Raw genomic sequence first — 25,064 nt, 5'->3', positions numbered from 1 at the left:
TTAGTTCTGAACTGGAAAGAAACAACAAGCAAACAATGTGAACAGCAACCAGTCTCATTTCCTGTACTAATCCAGTTATAACTGACTCACGTAATGAAACAAGGACAGCTGTACAATAACACAGCTGACATGAAGGTGACAGGAGTGTGTGGTTCTGTTAATTCAGAATCTGGACAGTGCATCACACAGAGCTTTAAAATCCCATTACATGATCAGGTTCTGATCCAAAACGTCATTCTGATCAGCTTGGCTATTTAGCAGCAGCACAACTAAAAGACTGAGGCATGAAAGTAGAATATGTGGCTCAGGGTGAGTGGTGCTGCACTATGAATGGAGAAAACGAGGCTCAGGGTGACATTTAACACCGTGTGGGTCATCAGGATCTGACTGGAAGCCATTTTTGGAACAAATCAAAATGAAACATTTGAGGCAGAAAATCATGAAAGACAATTGATGTGAGAAGTTTGAAGATTGGATCCTAGATCTTACTGGAGGACTGAGATAAATATATCCCCATTCACTAGTGGAGGGGAATTTACGTTCAGTGCTAGAGTTTCTTTATTTCTTTTTTTTTATTTTTGCTGGGGTTTTTAATATGTGCATTCCCAGCTGTATTGTAACTATATCTTAGTCTCTTTTTACAAAGCTTTGGGTGATCTTGGCCCAAAACATTTGGGTGATCTTTTAGTCCCTTATAATCCCTCTCATACACTTCAATCACAAGGAGCAGGTTACCTAGTTGTTCCTGGAATTAAAAAAGTCACAGCTGGCAACAGAGCAATTTCTTATAGAGCTCCCCAATTATGGAATCGCCTCCCCCCAGATGTGTGGAATTAAGACGCACTCCCAATGTTGAGTTAAACATTGTTAAAATGAGTTAACTGAGTTAAAAACATATTTGTTTAGTCTAGTCTTCCGATATATATTTAGGAAAAGCAAGCCATGCAACCTACCAATTTCTGCTTTCATTATCATTCACTTTATTTCTTTTCTATCCATCCAATCTGAGGTGGACTGTTAGGAAGCCCAGGCCCAGAATCCAGCTCCTTCTACCTGTTGAACTCAACTTCCCAGAGAAATTTCAACCAAAGGAAACTACTGAACATTCTGGACATTGCTGGACTTTACCATACATTACTGAACTAAAAATACCAGTCTGCTTTTCCACCATGTAATATAATATAGATGACTTTCATATCTGTTCATTTTAATTAACTCGGTGCCGGCCAGAGGAGGATAGTGTCACGGATGTTGGAAGGGACGAACCGTGGAATGGCAGGGGAGCGAAAATAGACCCTATGCGTAGCAGCAGGACGGGCTCAGCTGTTCAGGAAATGCCGTATAGAAACCTATGCCCTCAGGCCATGAACAGGAGTGACCTGGAGCTAGGTGGGTCTCAGGACATCCGAACCTCAATGCTGAGCGAGGAGCAGAGCAGAAGCAAGAAGTAAATAGGCTACACAACAAGACACACCAGAAAGACATGAATAATCACAGGGAACTAGGAAGAGGACAGAAGTAGAGTGCCCTCTAGGTGTACTGGGCGTGACAGATAGGCTCCCCCTTTCGAGCCTTGGTTCCGCTCAAGGTTTCTTCCTACTATAGTCTAGAGGAGTTTTTCCTTGCCACTGTCGCCTTAGGCTTGCTCACTCGGGGTTCAGGCCCGTAAATCTGTAAAGCTGCATTGTGACAATGTCCGTTGTAAAAATACAAATAAAACTGAATTGTACTGAATTGAATTTTTCTCAATAAGATATATTTAAACACTCTAAATGCAAACCATATCCACAATGTGGAATTCGAGAATATGGATTATTTTTTTTAGCTCGCTTACCTGAGCACAGGATTCTCACATCCTCCTTGTGTCCACAGTCATGCTGTCCCCACCTTGCTGAGGGACACTCCCACAGAGACGACTCGTTCCCCAGACAGGCCACCTCGTCCAGCCAGATGGGACCAGTTCCCTGGCTGAAGGAGGCTGGCACTGGGGCACTGAGGGCCGTCCCACACTGGAGCTGCCTGCACACCACCTGAGAGTCTGCCAGGTCCCAGGAGTCATCGCAGACTGTCCCCCAGGAGCCATTGTGATAAACCTCCAACCTCCCAGCACAATCATCTCCTGCCCCAACCAGCCTGAGGGAGCGCTGGGCTAGGAGAGACAATACCCAGTGATATAGAGACATATATCATTGTGGCTGGTGTGGTGCCATTAAAGCTAACATTAGGTTATTAGAAAAAAAAGTTAAGAGTGTAAAATATAGTAGTTTAGAAAGATGCAGGACTAGTAAGCACAGAAGAACAAAGGGAATCTTTTGGTTTACTCTACCTCGTCATTAGAATTGTCATGAGTCGAAATTCACCGGATGAAATATAAGAAAAGACAGAGTAGAGAGAGGTAACAGGAGGAAGGAAGAGAGAATAAGCATGTCAGATAAAAAGAACTGGAGTTAAATAATGTGAACCTTGTTTAAGAGAGCTCTCAGTCTTGTAATTTAAGAAGATCCTGGTTTTCAATATTGTGCAATCCTCAGGCTGAAGACATTCTCTCCTAGTTTGTGATGGAGGTTTAGAATAGAAATATAGTAGTGTAAGAGGGCCAGAGGAAGGGTGGGTCTACGCAGGTGGGTCTCATCAGGAGACAAAATATATATGGCCTGGAAACAGTGAACTGGCGCGGAAGTCAGTAGGTGAATGCGTTTTGGAGGAGATCATGGAGTTTTTTTTCATATATTTTTGGAAGGTAAAAAAACATTCCAGGTTGTGTCTCCATAAAAAAATATGCAGATGATTTTTTAAATATTTTTCAATCTGTCTCAAATTTCTATCCAAGGTAGTAGAGTCACAGGACCAGGCCTACATTCTCAGCTTTCTCAGAGTGCCACAACATGAAATTAATAATATTATAATATAATAATAAAATAATTCTGAAGAAAGAAAAATGAAATGTGTTATGCATACTTCTTTTTAGTGAGTACACACAGTAAGACAGAAGAAATCTGATGATTCAGACTACAGTAATACCCAAAGGATAAGCTTCAATTCAAATCTGAACCAGACCTCTGTTGTCTATACTAAGCAAGATATTGCACCCCAAGATGCTTAAGATCCTTCCAGCCAGAAATTGCCCCTGGATTCTGTGACAACCTGAGACTCTCTCTCCAATACAGTTGTTAGGAATCTGAATGTTTTAATAGTTACTTTCCTGTCATATCCATAGAAGTCCAGATCATTCCATTTAAAACATTACATATCAGTAATACAACTAAAAAGGTTTCTTATGGACCTAATGAACCAGTACTTTTCAATACTCTGCTCATGATGTAGTAAGTGCATCTACATCCATACCTTCCGGTATTGCTCATCAATCATTCTTTTTCAAAAAAAGAAATAGATAAAATGTTTATTTTCTTTAGGCTGTAAGCTTTCATTGTTCCCATCTGTTTTAATTAATCTATTGACTTGTCACGCAAATATTCTCAGTTTTCATCTCTGTTGCTCACAACTGCAAGAAAGGAGATCTTAATGAATTTGAATTACAGGCCTCACATCTGTTGTCAGCAGTGCATTAACCTGATGACTAAACACTGTATCTCTACAGAATGGGATGACTGGATTGAACAATATATGGAATCTCTTCTACAATTATACTCAAAATGTCAAACATTTATCCCTGGTTTATTACCAGTCCATATTAATGGACTTAAAATAAAAACAAATATTACTTCATACAATATGTTAACTGTTGTTCACAGGTCCAGTTGTTAAATTCTGTGACAAATATTTTAGGGTTTGTGTTTTATGTCCTACATATCAATGTGCATATTTTAAAAATAAAAAAAAAATATTTGAATGGCTCCTACCTGAGCAGAGCAGGGCAACATCCTGTCCAGTGTTGCAGTTGACTGTCTGTGGAGAACTGCAGTTCACCAGGTGAGACTCATCCCCAGAACACTGAATACCTGTCAGACACACAGCACTGTCACTGTCCCATACAGAGAGGAGTTATAGACTTGTACTAGCCAGCAGCCATATCACCCTGCAACTCAACAACAGGCAACCCACTGAAGCTAAGCAGGTGTGAGCCTGGTCAGTACCTAGATGGGAGACCTCCTGGGAAAAACTAAGGTTGCTGCTGGAAAAGGTGTAAGTGGGGCCAGCAGGGGGCGCTCACCCTGCAGTCCATGTGGGTCTTAATGCCCCAGTATAGTGACGGGGACACTATACTGTAAACTGGTCCCGTCCTGTGGATGAGACGTAAAACCGAGGTCCTGACTCTCTGTGGTCATTAAAAATCCCAGGGCGTCTCTCGAAAAGAGTAGGGGTGTAACCCTGGTGTCCTGGGCAAATTTCCCATTGGCCCTTACCAGTCATGGCCTCCTAATAATCCCCCACTATGAATTGGCTTCATTACTCTGCTCTCCTCCCCACTGATAGCTGCTGTGGGGTGAGTGTTCTGGCGCACTATGGCTGCCCTCGCATCATCCAGGTGGAGCTGCACATTGGTGGTGGTGGAAGGGAGTCCCCATTACCTGTAAAGCGCTTTGAATGGAGTGTCCAGAAAAGTGCTATATAAGTCTAATCAATTATTATTATTATTACTACAAAGCACTGAATACCTGTCAGACACACAGCACTGTCACTGTCCCATACACAGAGGAGTTATAGACTTGTATTACAGAGCACTGAATACCTGTCACACAGCACTGTCACTGTCCCATACACAGAGGAGTTATAGACTTGTACTACAGAGCACTGAATACCTGTCAGACACACGGCACTGTCACTGTCCCGTACACAGAGGAGTTATAGACTTGTACTACAGAGCACTGAATACCTGTCAGACACACGGCACTGTCACTGTCCCGTACACAGAGGAGTTCTAGACTTGTACTACAGAGCACTGAATACCTGTCAGACACAGTGCACTGTCACTGTCCCATACAGAGAGGAGTTATAGACTTGTACTACAGAGCACTGAATACCTGTCAGACACACGGCACTGTCACTGTCCCATACAGAGAGGAGTTATAGACTTGTACTACAGAGCACTGAATACCTGTCAGACACACAGCACTGTCGCCTGTCTCATACACAGGGGAGTGGTATATTTGCACCACAGAGCCACAGCCCAGCTGTCTGCAGACCACAGAGGCCTCTCTGTAGCCCCAGGAGTGCTGGAGGAGTCTCCCCCAGGTGCTGTTGTAGTGAACCTCCACCTGGCCATCACAGTGACTCTCTCCTCCTGACAGCCGGACTCCACCGTCTAGAGTTGACAGGGAGGAATCTGTAAAAATGAATCATCATGTTTACTGTCATTCACACATCAGAATCATAAAACAGAAGGGTTATCAGGAACAACATTTTTTTTCATATAAAATTAGCATGACACACCCCAGTTTATTAAATCAGAACATATTGTCATAAACATATTCCTAATAATTTTCAAAATGGTTTCAGACATTTGGCAAGACATCCGTCTACATTGTATGGGCGACAGGGCCTTCTCCTGCTATGCCCCCAAGCTCTGGAACTCCTTGCCCAAGGATATTAGAGAGTCACCTTCTCTAAACTCCTTCAAATCCAGACTCAAAACCCTCCTTTTCAGAAAAGCCTTTACTTAACTGGTTCCATTCTTCACCCCTCTGCTCTTCTTAATACCATCTTCCACGGTCTCCTCTATTGTTATTGTTGTATTGCTGTAATTATAATTGTGTCCTGTCTTGTGAAATTTTCTTATTTATTGTTGTAGTCTTCTTATTTATTGTTATTGTCATCCTGTAAAGCGCTTTGAGAAGCCACCTTTAAAGGCGCTATATAAAATAAAGTTTATTATTATTATTATTATAATCTCACACTTCCTCTCTGTTCAGTGTAAATTCTGGCTGGCTGCCCACAACTCTCCACATCTTTTTTAGTTTCCCTTCCTTCACTTCAGCTGCATTCGTGCAGCAGCTTCCTCATGGTTGAAGAGGATGTGCCAGTGCTGGGCAGGTCAGTTGAGCCCACGTGTAAGGGGATGGAGGGATTCTCAGCACCTCAGCAGGTGACTGGGACACTAGATGGTGCACAAACTGCAGGGCTATGAATGAAGAATGTGAATGTGGACTGACTTGGTGTCTGATAACACAAGGAGGGTGGAGCTGGAATTAGCTGCAGGGCAGGCTCCTGTAGAACAGCATGAAGAGGTGGGTAATGGTAGGAAAAGAGAAAGCAGATAAGGATGGAGGAAATGATGGAATGAAGGGTGGTCTTGAGGTCTTGAGAAGTTGTGCTGAACCTCTGTGGAAATGAGAGAGGATTATGGGAATAAAGGTCTGGGTGAGAGGTGACCATGGTTGTGCTGGAAGTCAGGACAGTTTGAAAAGGAAGGGAGGCTTGGTGATTCCAGTAAGAGGACTGCTTTCAGAGAACTGTTGGACTGGTGTAGCTGACTTGGATGTAAATGGATTTGGCTGCTTCATTAGTAACAGGGAGAGATTTGGATTTGACCTCCTGCTGATCTTTTTTCGAAGCTTTAATTAATTCTGAAAATATAAATATGTGTTGATTCTTACTAGAACAAATGACTCCAGCATCCTGCCCATGAGAGCAAGCAGCTCTGCCCCATGAAGAGACAGCGCACCAGGTGAGATGAGTCTCATTGCCCCAGCACTCAAACACATCAACCCCTCTTGATCCACTGCCTTGTCCAAACCAGGCCTGTCCTGGAACTGCTACAGCTTCCCCACAGCCCAGCTGCTGGCAGAGAACAGTGGCATCTCTCAGGTCCCAGTACTGGTCACACACTGTCCTGTCTTCACCGCGGTACTGCAGCTCCACCCGGCCAGAACAGGAGTCAGGACCGCCCACCAGCCTGTAGCCACTGTAGTCTGCAGACAGGACAGGTGAGTCAGTAGAACATTAACACCACTCTAGACTTTATACAAAGGACTGATGACTCAGGAGCTGTGCGGCATTAACATCACTATAGTCTTTATATAAACGACCGAGGAGTCAGGAGCTGTATAGTAAGAACACCCTCTTCTGTTTATACAAAAGACATTGGAATCAGGAGCTGTACTGTAAGAATGCAGTGTTATAATGGTTGATTTTAACAGTGTGTTCATTGTACAATAACTTCTCATAGTTACACATACTTATTGAATATTTAACTTCAGTACACAAGAGTAATTATCTGTCACACTGTGACAAACAAAGATGAATCAAGCAATGTGGAAGTCACATGACCACAAGGCCACTTCCTGCTGCAGCTCGCTGACTGATCCAAAGATATTAGTTTGGGGTGCAATATACGGTGGCCCGAAGCGCAAAAGACAAACAAATAAAACAGGTGCAAATTTAAATTTCTTAAAATGACTATATACCTTCAAAAAAGCAAGGACATACACACTAATGACTTTTGCCATTTTGTCTTTAGGTATTTAATTAAAAAAGATGATGTCACTGTAGAACAGACAATGCTCTCAAAGGTTAGTGGGCAAAGCTATGATGAAGAGAACTAATTAGCCCACACTGCCCAGAGTGAGATACTGAAGTATTTACATAGGTGGGGATCAGTATAGACAGCAGTGCTCTCACCAGTACAGACCAGGCTGATGTCATTGCTGTGAGTGCAGCTCTGATGTTCCCTGGTTGAGGTGGGACAGTCATGGATTCTGGTCTCATTTCCCCGACACTGGATCTCCTCTGTCCTGATCAGCCCCTGCCCCTCTCCGAAATGAGCCCCTCTCAGCAGCACTGCTGGAAATCCGCAGTCTAGCTGGCGACAGACGACCTCCGCGTCCTTCATGTCAAAGTCGGCCTCACAGATCGTACCCCAGGACGTCCCTCGCAGAACTTCGACTCTGCCAGAGCAGAGACTCCTGCCCCCTGCTAACCGCACTCCTGTACCTGAAGAGACATTAACACTTAATCTTCACAAGGGCGCAAAATATAAACTAAGGTTCTTATTAGTTTCCTTTCTAGTATTTACTTCATTAAAAACACCAGAGTGAACCCTCTGTGTGTTTGATGTGTCTCATTCTGCTCTGGCGTGACAGTGATGCCTGCTAGTTGTAATCTCAGTCTAGATTTACAGTAAGGGACACATACATCTACGTCCAGTACAATAGACTTGATCAGACATGTGACAGATGTATACACAAAGCATTTGACAAATTGTAGCAGTATTAAAGCACATTAACAGTGTGCGTAACATGATACAGTAAATTAAAGAGATAACTATGTGTAGATCTTCTGTATTAAATATTTTAATTCTAAACTTAAAACAGCTTGAAAACATATTTTTTATTCAGTCTGAAAGTTTCTGTAACATTTCTAAATGCTCAGAGACATAAACCATTAAATTACTTACAAAAACTTTTTTAATTTTAGATAATTTTACATAGTCACAGCACCCTCTCATCCAGGAGGAGGTGCAGAAGGACAGTCAGAGAGTTGGACTGGACTCTGTACAGACCTGAGATCTTGAGAGAGAATGAAGCAGGACTGAGATCTAGACAGACAGTAGGTGCAGCTCCTGGGGTCTCAACAGCAGTCAGAGAAACTGAAGCCTCATGCCCAGATCTACTGTACCTTGAGATATGAAGCTTTAGCAACAATTAAAATCATCAGATATTGTGTACAAGTTGTACAAAGCCTGTATTCTGTAGCTCTTGGGATGTGGTAGCTCATAAAACTGTCAGGTCTGGGGTACATTGCTGGGTTTAAATCTACCCAAGTGAATCCAATTGACCTGCTTCTAGAAGAGCTGCATTAAATTAAACTTAAAAATGTCCATACTCCTGAGTCCCGCAGGCTGTCCAATAAAAAAGAAAACGTCCAGTAAAAAATACAAAAATATCTTGTTAAATGATCAAATCAGTCTGTTCCCTTTCCTTGGATATGATGCTGCCAGGGTGTTGAGAGTTTGACAGATCTCTCAAGTTCCCTCCAGCAGAAACAGTTATTACTATTATATAAACCAATAATCTTTGGTTTACAGTGTTATTTTGTTTTTTTGTTTTCTGTACAAAAGGTTAAGTGTTTAATCTTAAAACTGCAGTGTGGGGTGTGACAGTATGAAAAGTCCTTGTACTGCACACTACTAGAGGGCACTCCAGCTGTTCCCTCTCTAACCAGTTTTTGCATGAAAATGGGAATTAGTATCACCTGGGTCCTCATTAGAGAACCCTATAAAACAGTCTCACGTGATTCCCCTTGTGTTTGCCTCAGAACCCCAGCATCAGCTGCAAGACAGCAGACATCTGTATTACTTCACGATCAGTGCCCAAGAGTCTCTCGCTATTAGTTCAAACTTGAGGACAAGAAGAAACACATCTCATACACTGTGTGTCAGCTCTCTGCTTCTACTAGAAGTATCAACCCTCCACTGGGCGAAAAGGCAGCCCGAAAACCCACTCTGTCACAGGGGTCTTATTACAGCTCTTGAGTAAGAAATGAAAGAGACTAGTACACACAGAATGACTGGTGTAGGTGTGTCTGAGTGCAGGATTATTAAGTCTTTCTCTTTGTCATCACCAGGGCCATAGATACTGCTGAGGAGTCCATTGAAAATCTGTCAAACATTTCCCAGAATCAGCTGAGACACAGGTCAGCATTCAGACTGGTGTCTTGACCATATGAGACTCAGCTCCAGATCCAACAAATTAAGCATTTAAACTATTATTATAAGTCCTGCTGCTCGGCATTTCCATAGATAATACTGAACTGCTGAAAAAGAGAACCACCCATGGAACAAATAAAAACATTAGAACAGTAGATTCTCAAACAGCACGTCTCTCCCTCCAGGTTTCACACAGTTCAGAGACTGGAGCAGGGACTGTCTGACCTGGGCACTGAAACACACTCTAGACAAGACCAGGACTGTCACAGCCTGGCCTGGGCACTGACAGACACTCAGGACAAGACCAGGACTGTCACAGCCTGGCACTGGTGGAGCAGGACTGTCTGACCTGGGCTCTGACAGACACTCTGGACAAGACCAGCACTGTCACAGCCTGGCACTGGTGGAGCAGGACTGTCTGACCTGGGCTCTGACAGACACTCTGGACAAGACCAGCACTGTCACAGCCTGGCATTACTAGAGCAGGACTGTCTGACCTGGGCACTGACAGAAACTTAGGACAAGAACAGGACTGTCACAGCCTGACACTGCTGGAACAGGACAGTCAGACCTGGGCACTGACACACACTCTGGGCAAGACCAGGACCGTCACAGCCTGACACTGCTGGAACAGGACAGTCAGACCTGGGCACTGACAGACACTCTGGACAAGACCAGGACTGTCACAGCCTGGCACTGCTGGAGCAGGACTGTCTGACCTGGGCACTGACACACACTCTGGGCAAGACCAGGACTGTCACAGCCTGGCACTGCTGGAGCAGGACTGTCTGACCTGGGCACTGACAGACACTCTGGACAAGACCAGGACTGTCACAGCCTGGCACTGCTGGAGCAGGACTGTCTGACCTGGGCACTGACACACACTCTGGACAAGACCAGGACTGTCACAGCCTGGCACTGCTGGAGCAGGACTGTCTGATCTGGGCACTGACACACACTCTGGACAAGACCAGGACTGTCACAGCCTGGCACTGCTGGAGCAGGACTGTCTGACCTGGGCACTGACAGACAGTCTGGACAAGACCAGGACTGTCACAGCCTGGCACTGCTGGAGCAGGACTGTCTGACCTGGGCACTGACAGACGCTCTGGACACATCCAGGGTTGTGCTTCTCCACATGAAAGCAGATCTCAGAGAATGACGTTGGAGTTCAGCTCCACGTACACACAGCTGGGTCTAGCAGTCAGCTCCTGGCTATGTTAGGGATTCGGTAAGAGAAACCGAAACCAGTGAATGAACCCACTTGCAGGAGCTGATAAAGCCTAGCCGTGATCCGAAGAAAGCCGTAGTCGAAGAAACGAGCTGAGAGTCCAGGGGAAGCCAGAGATCCAAAAAGGGAACGAGTTAGCTAAGCAAAACCGTGATCCAAAACCGTAGACAATAGAGCAATCCGGGAGTCCAGGGGAAGCCAAAGATTCAAAACAGAGAGTGAGTACCGAAGCCAAGCCGTGATCCGAAAAACCGGTGTCAAAGGGGGAAAAATCGTAATCCGCAAACCAAGAAAGACACAAAGCAGAAGAAGGAGTAGTGCAACTAGGAAGCTCGAAAGGAAAACCAATACTGAGCCAGGAGGTAGGAACAGACAGGTTTTTAAGTACAGGATGAGACGGGGGTGTAGTGGTGAATAAGTAAACTGATAGGTAGACTGATGAAGTAAGGCTACGCCTTCTTCTGCCTCCTCTGTTGCCGGGAGTCAGGGATCGTTACAGGCTACAGTGCATCACAAGAAAATACATGACCACCAGTGCCTTAAAGAAGTCAAAATATGGCAGAGCAGTTTAGATGTTAGAGGTCTAGTCTGAAATATCAAACCTGAAATCATTAATTTACATAAATGAGCCAAGAGAACTGTTTCTTCTCTATTTATATCCAAAGCTGCATTGGTTTCTTGGATTCTTAAATTCTGGGCTCATCAGAATCAGACCGAGAGTCACTCCACCACCAAGGATCAGCCCTTTGGACAGCTGGTAGTGCAGCTGAACTCCACTACAGCACTGAGCCCCACAGGACCATTAAAACACACCTGAGACTGTCCAGATCCACTGACACTGACACCAACATACCATTAAAACACACCTGAGACTGTCCAGATCCACTGACACTGACACCAACATACCATTAAATCACACCTGAAACTGACCAGAACCACTGACACTGACACAAAAATACCATTAAAACACACCTGAGACTGACCAGATCCACTGACACTGACACCAACATACCATTTAAACACACCTGAGACTGACCAGATCCACTGACACTGACACCAACATACCATTAAAACACACCTGAGACTGACCAGATCCACTGACACTGACACCAACATACCATTAAAACACACCTGAGACTGACCAGATCCACTGACACCAACATACCATTTAAACACACCTGAAACTGACCAGATCCGCTGATACTGACACCAGCATACCATTAAAACACACCTGAGACTGACCAGATCCACTGACACCAAAATACCATTTAAACACACCTGAGACTGACCAGATCCACTGACACTGACACCAAAATACCATTAAAACACACTTGAGACTGACCAGATCCATCGACACTGACACCAACATAGCATTAAAACACACCTGAGACTGACCAGATCCACTGACACTGACACCAACATACCATTAAAACACACCTGAGACTGACCAGATCCACTGACACCAAAATACCATTTAAACACACCTGAGACTGACCAGATCCACTGACACTGACACCAAAATACCATTAAAACACACTTGAGACTGACCAGATCCACTGACACTGACACCAACATACCATTAAAACACACCTGAGACTGACCAGATCCACTGACACTGACACCAACATACCATTTAAACACACCTGAGACTGACCAGATCCACTGACACTGACACCAACATACCATTTAAACACACCTGAGACTGACCAGATCCACTGACACTGACACCAACATACCATTTAAACACACCTGAGACTGACCAGATCCACTGACACTGACACCAACATACCATTTAAACACACCTGAGACTGACCAGATCCACTGACACTGACACCAACATACCATTTAAACACACCTGAGACTGACCAGATCCACTGACACTGACACCAAAATACCATTAAAACACCTGAAAATGAAAAGGCATTTCACCCAACAGCACAGTGGAACCACAGCAGATTGTCACTTCACCAGTGCTAAAACAGTAAAGACAAAGTGAAGTAGATACAGACTCACTGAGCACAGCCTGCCTGTTTAAACTGAACAACACTGAAGTGCCTGGAGACAGAGGATGAGCTACAGGCTCAGTGAGACTGCATAAACACAGAGGAAACACAGAAACAAGACACACCAATCAAATTAAATATATTATGTTTATAACGTATATTGCTTTGAATTATTATTATTATCATCATATTATCAATACTAGACTTTAATTAATTTAATTTTAATTTAATTGATCATGATGATGGACTCTAGATCAGTGGAGGAGTTTTCATTGTCCTCAAGCTGGAGACTGGAGAGAGTCTCTGTCTCTTACCTGAACACCTCACTCCAGCATCATAGGCGTGAGAGTAGCCATACTGTTTCACTCCACGTTTTCGACAGTCCCTCAGCGCAGCCTCTGACCCTGTGCAGGAAACCCCACTCATCAGGACTGATCCAGACCCTGGTCCGAAGTGAGCTCTTCCTGGTGCTGAAACAGCAGATCCACAGCCCAGCTGTCTGCACACCACTGCAGCATCATTGAGATCCCAGTTATTACTATACACTGTCCCCCACTCTCTACCATGATACACCTCCACTGTCCCCTCACAGGGACTGGCACCTTTCACCAGCCTCACATCAGCACTGCCTGCAGAGAGAGAGAAACAAGACTTATCACCATGTCTACAGGATATTTTTATACTAAGACATTTTAGAAATACACCTGGAATTTTTATTTTGTTTTACCTGTTTGATTGGATTGCTAGTCTCTCCCATGGGGAACAAGAGACAGTGGAGTGACAGGAAGTCCACCAGCAGCCATCTCACCTCTCCCTCCACACACCTGTGTCCAGATCCTGTTATATATCTATCTGTCCATATCACTGTGTGACTGCAGAGGGCTGTTCTGCTATGGTTACTACAGTGGACAGTGGCTGTAAAGACTGTGCTCATGTGTTTCTAAAAGCTGTGGTCAGTAGAGTGGACAGTGGTTGTAATGACTGTGTTCCTGTGTTTCTAGAAAATGTGGTCTGTATAGTGGTCAGTGGCTGTAATGATGGTCTTCCTGTGTTTCTAGAAGCTGTGGTCAGTAAAGTGGACAGTGGTTGTAATGACTGTGTTCCTGTGTTTCTAGAAAATGTGGTCTGTATAGTGGTCAGTGGCTGTAATGATGGTCTTCCTGTGTTTCTGGAAGCTGTGGTCAGTACAGTGGACAGTGGCTGTAATGACTGTGTTCCTTGGTTTCTGGGAGCTGTGGTCAGTACAGTGAACAGTGACTGTAATGACGATATTCCTGTGTTTCTGGGAGCTGTGGTCAGTATAGTGGACATTGACTGTACTGACGGTGTTCTGGGTTTCTGGAAGCTGTGGTCAGTACAGTGGACAGTGGCTGTGGTGTCAGAAGGCTGAATGACTGAAACCAGGTTTGGTGTATCTGGTGTATCTGGGTCTCAGGCCCCACATGTACTTAGCAGTGCACACTGACCACACGTCTGTATCAGACACTGATTTAAACACTGAGATGTCTTTTTAATGGTCTACTTTGAAAATAAGTTATAAAATCCAAAACAGAATCAATAAAAATATTTTCTTAATAGATGGATGCTTCACAACTTGTGCTGAAATATGTGAAGTGTAATGCTGCAGAAAGATGGAAAATCTGCAGCAGGAGATATAATTGAAACCCAGGCGCGGGACTTTGAGCTCCTTCAGAGTTTGAATGATCAGGGAGTAACAGATCGAATGCAGGCTGCTGGGCTGAATGAAAAAGGTGAGCAGAAAGAAACAATAAAGAGGGACACCCGTCTCCCAGCTGAAATAAAGAAAAGAAAGGCTGGAGAGTCAGCGAGGAAAAGGAAAGAATTAAAACAGAGAAAATATTTCAGGATCGAAGAGCAGGAGTAGTGAGAAATTAAAATAACCGAGTGATAAACTTGACTATGAGAGGAATGCGATCGCTAGGTTCACAAGGTTTAGCTCTAATGATGGAGATTCGGTGCTCTGAACAGTTTCAAATAAAGAGGTGATCAGTGTGACTGGGATCCTGAATGAAAGACTGAAGGTTTAAATGAAAGACGTCCTGACCCAGTCTGAACGACAGGGTGAAAGCTCGAGAGAATGTTACTGTTGACGTGAGTCAGTCCCAGCCCAGTCTGTACGTGAAGTGTGTATACTTACTGTCCAGAGCACATTTACAGTAACTAGATTTGTTCTTTTTGATTAAATTTTCAATCACCTTCAGTTTGGAGTGTGAAATAATTTTTTCCATTACACACTATATGCTACAATTCATTTAAGTACTACTTTTTATTCATATATTTTTTGCTATTCTTACATGATAAATATGTGAACAATGTGTTTTAGCTTTTACCTCTCAAGATCTTAGTACATAATTCACAGATTGAATTATAGTTGCACTTAATAATATATTCTAGAATCACAGTGCACAGGTTGTTTTTATTACTCTTTTTTTTTTAATTCCATAATGTAAGAAAAATTATCCCTATCATTAGTTATCTAAGATTTACAAACAACAATTCATTTAGCTGTGAAGTATCAGTCAAATGCAGAATAAACATGGAAAAATAATTAAACCTTTCTCTCTTCAAAATACACATTTCAAATACACATTTCTTCCAACATAATAGACACATTTCTCAAATAAAACTCCAGTCTGAACAGATCCCAAACTTTTGTTTAAAGTTGAAAAAACTACAAGATTTGCCTCAGGACTCCTGTGTTGTTACTGAAACTGGACATTGTTGTCTAAAAGCACCCAGTATGGATTCAGGTCAGAAAACTACAACACACTGCAATAGAAATACCTACCACCTGAATGTGACTGTTATGACAAATAAACACAACTATATGTCTTGTCCTCAATCGTGTTACAATGTTAGATCCTTCTGTAATATAATTACCATAGTATCTAAAACTACTGTAATCATTCTCAAAAATAACCATGGATCAAAAATATTTTAATACATTTACCTTCAGTACTCTTATTTGTATCAGCACATTCACCTGCAATAGTTACTAATATTATTTGTTAATCGGAAACGTGCCTTAAATATACTTTTATCTCTGATCACCTGTCTGTAATAGTTCTTTGCACTAAAATTGTCACCTTCTCTCAAAATACTCTATTTTTTAATAATATTTTCATAATGTCATAATGTTATTATTATTAATGTTACTTTAATAATACAGTAAATACAAAATGTGTCAATAGTAATAATACTGGAGTCTCAATAATACTCTAGTATTTAATAACACACTTATCTCAGTTAAAATATTAGTCTAAAAATACTCCAGTGTTTAATAACACATCAGTTAATTACTTTAATAAAACATATTAATTAATCAGTGTGTAAAATAAAATATCAGTCCGATCTATACAACAGTGTTTAAAAACACACTGATCTCCGTTAATACACTAGTCTGTTATTATACCTGTTAGAGAAGGCAGAATTGAGCACAATGAAATAAACAACCCCTGGTAAATACTTTGAAGACGTTGTATTATTGTTAAAACATTTGTATTCCTTTTTGTTTGCAAATGGGAAAATTTCCACAAGTCCTAGCACATGACCCAAATTACAGCCAAAATTTTGTATTTTATTATTATGGTAATAGATAAGGGATTGTCAAGTTGTACAACATTTTTGATAAGGTTGCTAAATATCTACAATATTAATAGTTATAATAATTATATGTTAGTACTTAAAAAACATTATCCTTAGTCTGTGTTGTGTGTAATAGTGTATAACTGCATATAAAACTATTAATACAGCATTAATAGAAAATAGTTTAAAAAACATATAAGCTGAATTAATATTATGATTAATTGTCGAGGTGAAATTCTTGTTAATACTGCAAAATGTTTATTATTTTTCCTTATTTTTAGCACCAGAATAAAATCAATTATAATTTTAAGGAATATCCATAAAGCTGAGTTTTAAATTAAACAGAAAAGCGCTTCTGCATGCTGTGGTCACTACGGCGGGCAGTGGCTGTAATGACTGTAGAACCTCAGATGGCTGGTCCTGGGTTCCAGGAGACTGTGGTCACTGTACTGGACACTGTACTAACTCTGTGGCTTCCAAGTCCTGGGACCAGTGTTTCTGTGTTACTGGGACCTGTGGTCACTACAGTGGTCAGAGGCTGACAGGTACTTCACATGTTGTGCTGAAATGTGTGTGAGGTGTATATTCCCATTGTCTGTATATGAATTGTTGACAATGATTTTCTAGCCTTTACCTAAACTTAACACATGATCATCAGATTAAATTATATTAAAGAACAACTTTTTTCAAAAATACCAGACAGGTTTAACATATAGGCACAGATACATTTATTATGATGTTGTCCTGAGCAATTGCTCAAAAATCTAAACTTGAGTCCTGTGATTACGAATTAATTTTTAAATATTGCATTTGTATGATAACATGTAATTAAATATTTAATTTGTATTACTCATACTTATATAATTGCATTTGATAATAATTTCAGATTTCGAATGTAGTCAAAAACAATAAAGCATTCTTATTAAAACTTCACAATTTACAAAAAAACCCTGTCATTAGATAACTAACCTAAAAACACAAATTAAATTATTTAGCTGTTAAATAATAGACAAATCCTGTATAAACACAAAACACAACTACCATTTTTTAATTTTTCCTGTAATGCCACAATGTCTTGTAGTTGTTAAATTATTAATGTTACACCTCAGTTTCTGATGAGACCCCAGTTAATAATAATATACCTACAATACTAAGAATTTCCACAATTTTGTTAATATTTTTCATTTTATAGCTTATAAACCAATAATGAATGTAACTTTTATCAGCCTGTACTTTTCAATGTGAAAACAAGCAGACCTGGTCTTTATGAACCAGGTTATACATACAGTATACAAATTTTATTTTCACATAAATATAAAAATACAAGAGCTAATTGTCCTATGACTGAAAAGGTTTTACATTTTCAAAATGTAATTGTATGTTTTTAAAATGAAGAATTCACATTCATAACTTCCTATCATATTGGAACACATATTCTTATAACACCTAGAGGTACTACTTGTTTTCACAGCAACTGAATATCACACAGCTTAACGATAGAAACCTGGACTGTCTGAATACACCAAAGATATAATGGCAGCATTAAAACTCCAGTCTTAATTCTCTAGCATAAACACTTTAGGTGGTAATAACACATTAACTGTATATCTATTAATACATCAGTCTGTAATAATTTAATATCAGTCACAATAATAATAATAATAATAATAATAAACTTTATTTTATATAGCGCCTTTAAAGGTGGCTTCTCAAAGCGCTTTACAGGATGACAATAACAATAAATAAGAAGACTACAACAATAAATAAGAAAATTTCACAAGACAGGACACAATTATAATTACAACAATACAACAATAACAATAGAGGAGACCGTGGAAGATGGTATTAAGAAGAGCAGAGGGGTGAAGAATGGAAGCAGTTAAGTAAAGGCTTTTCTGAAAAGGAGGGTTTTGAGTCTGGATTTGAAGGAGTTTAGAGAAGGTGACTCTCTAATATCCTTGGGCAAGGAGTTCCAGAGCTTGGGGGCATAGCAGGAGAAGGCCCTGTCGCCCATACAATGTAGACGGGCTTGGGGGACAGTAAGGAGGGCAGAATTTGAAGAGCGGAGGTTGCGAGGTGGGGAGTAGGGCGATAAAAGTTCAGACAGGTATTGAGGTGCCAAGCCATGTAAAGCCTTGTAGGTGAGCATGAGGATTTTAAAGTCTACGTGGAATTTGACCGGAAGCCAGTGCAAGGACTCCAGGATAGGAGTAATGTGAACACTTGCACTAGATCTGGTCAGGATTCTGGCTGCTGAATTTTGGACATACTGCAGCTTGTTCAGAGTAGATTTAGATACCCCAGGGAGCAGAGCATTGCAGTAGTCAATTCGAGAGAATACAAATATGTTGATCAGCTTTTCAGCCACAGTTAATGATAGCATAGGGCGTAGTCTTGCGATATTTCTAAGGTGAAAAAAATATGTTTTGACAGTATGCTGTACATGTGGGTCGAATGTTAAGCCAGAATCGAATATAACCCCAAGGTTTTTCAATTTTGATTGGAGCTCAAGTACAGAGCCATCTACAGACAGGGTTACAGGACTGGCTTTACGAAGTTGATAGTGAATAATAATTCACTATTTCACTATTTCACTATTTAAAAACATGTGTATCTCTATTAATGCACCAGTCTGTAATAAGACAATACAGAGGAGTCAGAATTGAACACAATAAAACAATAAACAACCCAGGGTATTTCTGAATCATCCTGTATAATATGATATTATTCTAGAAACATTTTTATTGCTCACACTTTTTTTGTTTTCGAGTAAAGGAAGACTTTTTCACATGTCACAGCATATCACTCAAATTGTCACTTATATATAAAGTTTATTATTACAGTAACGAGTAAGTTAAATAACTTTTTAAAGATTTTATACACTCCATGTTTTCACAAATTATCAATAGAGGGTGATAATGGCCAGCTTCTGCTCTATCCATCTATAACATTATTATTTTATAATGTTTAGAAATCTTAAGAATATTTTTAGAAAATCCAATAAAAATTAAAAGCAACTAATTATATTTAGACACAACTAATTATATTTCCTTACTTACAGAACAAGATAAAATACGGTTATAATATTTTTGATGAATACCCACAAAGCTGAATGTTAAATAAAAATTCAAAAATTGTTCAACCCACTTAATTGCTCTATTTACATAAAAAATCTAATTAATTTAATTCCAGTTGTTGTCTGTCTGTCTGTACAGGAGAAGACTGGTCACTTACTGGCTGAGCTGTGCAGCACCAGGACAGCGAGAGAGAAGATGGACAGGCAGCTCTCCATTGTCATCAGGACAGAACGCAGCTGAGACCCCTGTCTTCACCCCTGAGCCCACAGGGCAACTGAGCTGCTGCTCCGCACCCCAGACCCCCAGTAACAACACAGCCCCCCACCCCGCCAATCACACACAGCACTGCCTTTTCAGACTGATAGCAGGAACCTCTCACACAGGCGGGACGGCCAATCAGACAGGGCCCTTTCAGTCTTCTCCATATATATCAGAGACACATCACTGTTTCCTCTCCCTGAAGACACTCCCAGCAGCGCGGAGGAGAGGAGAGACAGGAGCAGCTCTGTGTCTCACTGGAGGAAACACAGATACAGATACAGACAGCAGGGCCGCAGGTGCTCCAGGGGCAGGAAGAGATCAGATATTAAACTAAAAAAAATCTTTGCAGTTCTAGACAAGTATTATAATTGAAAATCAGTATCAAGATAATCAATTATGTATATATGGTCCTGTAATTCTTGCTGTCTGTATCAGGAAGTGTCTAGAACGTGGTCCTGTCTTTCTGTCTGTGTAAGGCAGTGTCCAGTGACTGGTGTCCTGAATATGGTCCTGTCTTGCTGTCTGTGTCAGGCAGTGTCCAGTGACTGGTGTCCTGAATATGGTCCTGTCTTGCTGTCTGTGTCAGGCAGTGTCCGATGACTGGTGTCCTGCAGTGACTCACAGAGTTGTTGTGTCTCCAGACACTAATGTCTTCTGGTCATGGTCAAGGGCAGTGTGAGGAGAGCCTGTGCTCAAGGTGGCAGTGAGGTCACTCAGGTCAGCACAGGAATACGGAGACAAGGTGGACTGAATAAGAACTGGCTGTCCTGTGACTGTGATCAATAATTTAAATGAAAAAGAAAGAAAAGCCCAGCAGTGATTGTCCCTTATGTACTGAGCCTGGTGGACAGCAGCTCTTCCAGTTGAGTCCCTCAGACCCTGTGTCTGTCTCTGTTCAGCTACAATCCACACAGATGTTCCAACCCCTCCAGCTGTGGCCCCAGTGTCTCTCTGTGTGGAGCCGACTGCATGACTGAGACTCTCTAACAGCACAGTGGAGCTGAACTGATACTGATACACTGATACACCACCAGTCTGAACAGTGTGAGGGCACAGCTCACATCCTCTTCCTTATTATTATAGGTAGTAGGAGCAGCAGTAGGAGCAGCAGTAAAATATTAGTAGTAGCAGTAGTAGCAGTGGCAGCAGCAGTTGTGGTAGCACTAGTAGTATTAGCAGTTGTGCTGTATTTAAACTCTCCTGTTCAATATAGCAGAGTTCTTGTGTTACAGCTTCACCATAATAGCTGCAGCATCAGGAGCCACAGAGCAGGAGTCAGTTTCAAATTTGAAAAAGCAACAAAATTATGAAAAAAAAAGTTCAGTCCTTGTTAATACAGCGGTGATTTAAGGCAGAGCTTCACTGGAGCTACAGATCAGGCTCTGCAGTGAGTCTGTGGTTTTTGCTCCTCCGAGCTCTTCCAGCACAGGAAGCCAGGTTGTACTGTGAGGCTGTGGGTGTCAGTGTGATGAGGCAGCTGAGAGCTGAGCTGTACAGGGAGACACACAGGGAGCCCAGTGTTCAGAGCTCCAGTGCTGCACAGGGAGACACAGGGGAGCCCAGTGTTCAGAGCTCTAGTGCTGCACAGGGAGACACAGGAGAGTCCAGTGTTCAGAGCTCTACAGGGTGACAGGTCCTCTCCCCACACAGCTCTCTCATGGTGTCTCTCAGGGCTGAACAGGAGGGGCTGTTCCTGTCAGAATGGAGGCTGACTCTCAGAGCTCCAGTGTCAGTATGAGGAGACGCTCTCAGACCTGACTGCTGCCAGAGCCTCTGAGCCTGAGTGGCCATGAGCACTGAGCTCCTCAGCAGCTGAGAAAAGCCTCCTGTCTCCTGTGCTCACAGTGTGGTTGAACACCTGCACTGTCTTCCTGCTCCTTCTCTTCTCTCTCCCCTTTCCTGTCTCTCTCGCTGTGTGTGCTCTTATCTGTCCATCTCTCTCTCCTCTTCTCTCACTCTGACAGTTTGTGCAGAGTATCTGAAGGGGATGTAACATTGCTTGGCAAAGGAAAAGACTTCTCAGAGGCAGAATAATAAAAAAATCTTTATCTCCTCTCAGTCAGATTCACAGCTCAGACTCACACACAGAGCTCTGGGTCCTTCAGTACTTTAACCAAACTCCTCCGTACTGAACACACAGAAGCTCATCTCCATCCTTCTCTTTATCCTGACAATCCAGAACCAGAGCACATTGAGACAATCAGTGCTGCTACATGAACAATATCAGACAGAACAGCCTGGACTCAAGTCACATGTCCCCCTTTTCTCCTTCCTCACAGCCTCTTAGAGACAGAGAAGAGCTCCTGGTTCTCCTCTCCATGAACAGGGCTCAGGGGTCACTCATCTGGCAGCTGTGGGCTCTGTTCCAGGTCAGAAGCAAGAAGCTTCTATTAACCCTTTCCAGGCCCTCCAGCCCTCCAGCATTACTGCCCTGATTCATTGTCTGTACTGTAAGTCAGCCTCCATCCCTCTGTCAGAAGTGGTTTACTGAAAATTGAGCAATATGTGTTTATCTCTTATTATTATTTTTACTGATTTAATGAACAGCAGTATTGCCACTCTCTCACGGAGTCTTATATACAGTTAAACAGAGTCTGATAACAGTTATACAGTTAATTAAATCACCAAACTGGTTGAGGAACTGAGAGCTCGAGTGGAAATAAAACCAGGAGATGCTCTTCAACCTTAAAAGCGCTTATTACAGGGACTTGTGCCCTTTCTCTTCTTCTCTAACGGAGTATGCTTTACAACGCATTAGTCTGTGAAGTAAACTATTTTTTTTTTGTTTAATAAATTGTATTCCTCGGTTTGTCGGTCTCCTTCTCCAGCTGTTATGAATCGCCTCTCTTCACAGCCTGGTGTTTTTCCTTTTGGAGATGTTACAGTATATCTGTAAGAAAAGCCCCCCGGTCTCTGGACAGGAGTCTCCTCCAGCGGAGACGCGCTCTGCTCTGTCAGAAAGAGCGCTGTGACGTCACAGACACCAGCCAGAGCGCCGGGATCAGAGAGCGAGACCGCAGGAGGAGCGCGGAGCGCACTGAGGAGAGATCTTGATCACTTATCTATCGACAACCAATTAATTCAACTAAAAAACCTTAGAATCATCAATTAACTTCACCGATTGGTGAGTACTGATTATTTTCTTTCTTTAAATTCTTTAAATATCTAGAAAAGAGTCAATACACCCTGTATCGATCAAATAACATAGTGTGTTTAGTGTTCATAATGTTCAATCCCAAATTAAAGAATGATTATTCAAATTATTGTTTAGAAATTGTATTCTAGAGCTTGAAAATTATATTCCAAGTTGATAAATTTGTGTAGGTAACAGTTTAAATGCATTTTTCCACTGTTTACAAATTATAAGTATGGTAACCACGGCGACACGTGCCACATCACTGTGCCCAGCTAGGTGTCTCGCCTTCGTCACAAAGAGTGGTTTGACGTCACGGACTAATACTAATGCGAGTGTATTCATATTTAATATTAATGAGAGTACAATCGGTAGCTTTAATAATGCTAGTGTTCATGTCAGTATTAATGGTGATTGCGCTTCTGATAGTTTTGATGCCAGTATTCATGTTAATATTAGTTATAATTATAGAGTTACTGTTAGAGTATTTACACTAGTAGTCATGTTTTAGTGATAGCATTACTGTTATTATTAGTATTAGTAGTTCAGTAGTAGTTTGTGTCAGTGATAATGATAGTGTAATTCTTAGCGATAGAGTTACTGTTTTAATGTTAGTGGCATTTGTGTTAGTGTTAGTTATACTGTATTTGTAGTTCTGAGTGTGTGTGTTTTTGTCTGTGTGTGTGTGTTGGTGTGTGTCTATAAGTATTTGTAGTCTATGTGTGTGTCTGTGAATGTGTGTCTGTGAGTGTGTGTAGTGTATGTGTGTGTGTCTGTCAGTGTGTGAATGTGTGTCTGTGAGTGTGTGAATATGTGTGGGTGGGTGTCTGTCAGTGTGATAATGTGTGTGATTGTGTGGGTGTATATCTGTCAGTGTGTGTGAGTGTGTGTGTAGGTGGGCTTGGGCTCCACTCGTGTGTCTGACAGAAGTGACCCATCAACAGGTGTTGAGGTCCAGAGTCGCCTGAGAGTGGAACCACTTTCTAGATTCCAGACCAACGTCCAGAGAGCTGTGAGTGCTCTGTTTTTATCACTATAACTAGTAATGACAGCAGTAGTAGTATTAATATCAGAATTAGTATTAGAATTTGTAGTCATGGTCATAGTAGTAGCAGCAGAAGTAACAACAGTGGTAGTTGGATTATCCAAGCACTAACTCCAGGAACTACAGTATTACACATTTATACTCTATTTTTCAGGTATGTTTTGTAAAGTGCTTTGATGTTCTGGATTAAAAGGCAAAATATAAGAAAAAATTGATTGATTGATTGACTGTGAGAGTGAAGTCTGGTCAAACTTGTTTGTCTAACTGAACTGTCCTGTCCACAGATGTCAACAGAGGTGAACAGAGAAGATGTCCAAACCCACCAGAGACTTAAGACAAGTTTGAGAGTCAGGCCCCGGACCCAGAGAGCTGTGAGTCCACTGTTGATCTTCTTCATATTGTAATTCTTCCTCTTCTTCCTCCTCCTGAAATTAAAGCTCATCACAGTAGCCATGCTCTATTGTCCTCTCTTGAAGAAGAGAAAGACTCTACCTGACAGTGTGTGCATCTGCGTGTGTGTTAGTGTGTGGGAGTATGTGTCTGTGGGTGTGTGTGCTTGTGAGTCTAGTCCAGCCTATGTCTGTAACACAACTGTGTCTGACATCCCCAGATCAGGAAGGAGGTAACAGGAGACTCAGCCAAAACAGGAGCCAGACCCAAGACCCCAAGAAAAGCAAGTCTGCATTATTATTATTATTATTATTATTATTATTATTAGTAGTAGTAGTAGTAGTAGTAGTAGTAGTAGTAGTGAGAGGGTGAGTGTGTGTGAGGTTGTGTGTGAGAGAGGGTGAGCATGTCTCAAACTCCATTCCTAGAGGGTCTGGTGCATCATCTGGTTTCCTGCCCAGAGGTCTTGGTTACAAAGTTGATCTAATTTTTTAATTAAACAAAAAATATTCTAATACTGTACCTTTATCCAGACCTTAAATATCCAACTATGCCTTGAATATTTTGAGTCTTCAACAGTGAGAGACATCAAAATATATTATTAAACACATTATTTCCACATCTTCTTATGAAAATAATTAGATTAATTGTTTAAGTGGCTAGCCCTGTTTGGAAAGAAAACCTGGAGATGCACCTGGCTCTCCAGGGATTGTG

General features: G+C 41.8%; 1 protein-coding gene and 1 long non-coding RNA gene across 2 annotated transcripts; one reads left to right on the top strand and one right to left on the bottom strand.

Annotated features, from left to right (window-relative positions):
* On the bottom strand, positions 1–19,736 carry LOC148670953 (scavenger receptor cysteine-rich type 1 protein M130-like). The gene is made up of 9 exons (XM_088631034.1): positions 19,679–19,736; positions 13,402–13,467; positions 13,153–13,242; positions 7,579–7,890; positions 6,555–6,869; positions 5,057–5,284; positions 3,861–3,959; positions 1,835–2,149; positions 1–11 (listed from the first exon to the last, which is right to left on the bottom strand). Exons 1-9 carry the CDS (start codon positions 19,734–19,736, stop codon positions 1–3), a joined length of 1,494 nt encoding a protein of 497 aa, XP_088487160.1.
* A 2,821-nt stretch (positions 19,737–22,557) lies between these two features.
* Positions 22,558–24,633, top strand: LOC148670952 (uncharacterized). Its single transcript, XR_015937171.1, has 4 exons — positions 22,558–22,906; positions 23,860–23,927; positions 24,245–24,331; positions 24,571–24,633. It is a non-coding gene; the product is annotated as an uncharacterized LOC148670952 (long non-coding RNA).
* The last annotated feature ends 431 nt before the right edge of the window (positions 24,634–25,064 follow it).

This window comes from Lepisosteus platostomus, chromosome 5 (assembly GCF_059453375.1).
Source record: "Lepisosteus platostomus isolate fLepPlt1 chromosome 5, fLepPlt1.hap1, whole genome shotgun sequence".
Classification (NCBI taxonomy): domain Eukaryota; kingdom Metazoa; phylum Chordata; class Actinopteri; order Semionotiformes; family Lepisosteidae; genus Lepisosteus; species Lepisosteus platostomus.
The sequence above is the reverse complement of the archived record's forward strand: the minus strand, read 5'-3'. Positions and strand labels throughout refer to the sequence as shown.

Bases quoted from the DNA above. Each gene is read 5' to 3' on its own strand.
- LOC148670953 (XM_088631034.1), bottom strand. From the start codon at position 19,736: ATGGAGAGCTGCCTGTCCATCTTCTCTCTCGCTGTCCTGGTGCTGCAC. The intron at 13,243-13,401 runs GTAGAGAGTGGG...TTTCCTGCACAG, and splicing joins GACAGTGGAGGTGTATCATG to GGTCAGAGGCTGCGCTGAGG. The intron at 6,870-7,578 runs GTGAGAGCACTG...TCCTGTCTGCAG, and splicing joins CATCAGCCTGGTCTGTACTG to ACTACAGTGGCTACAGGCTG.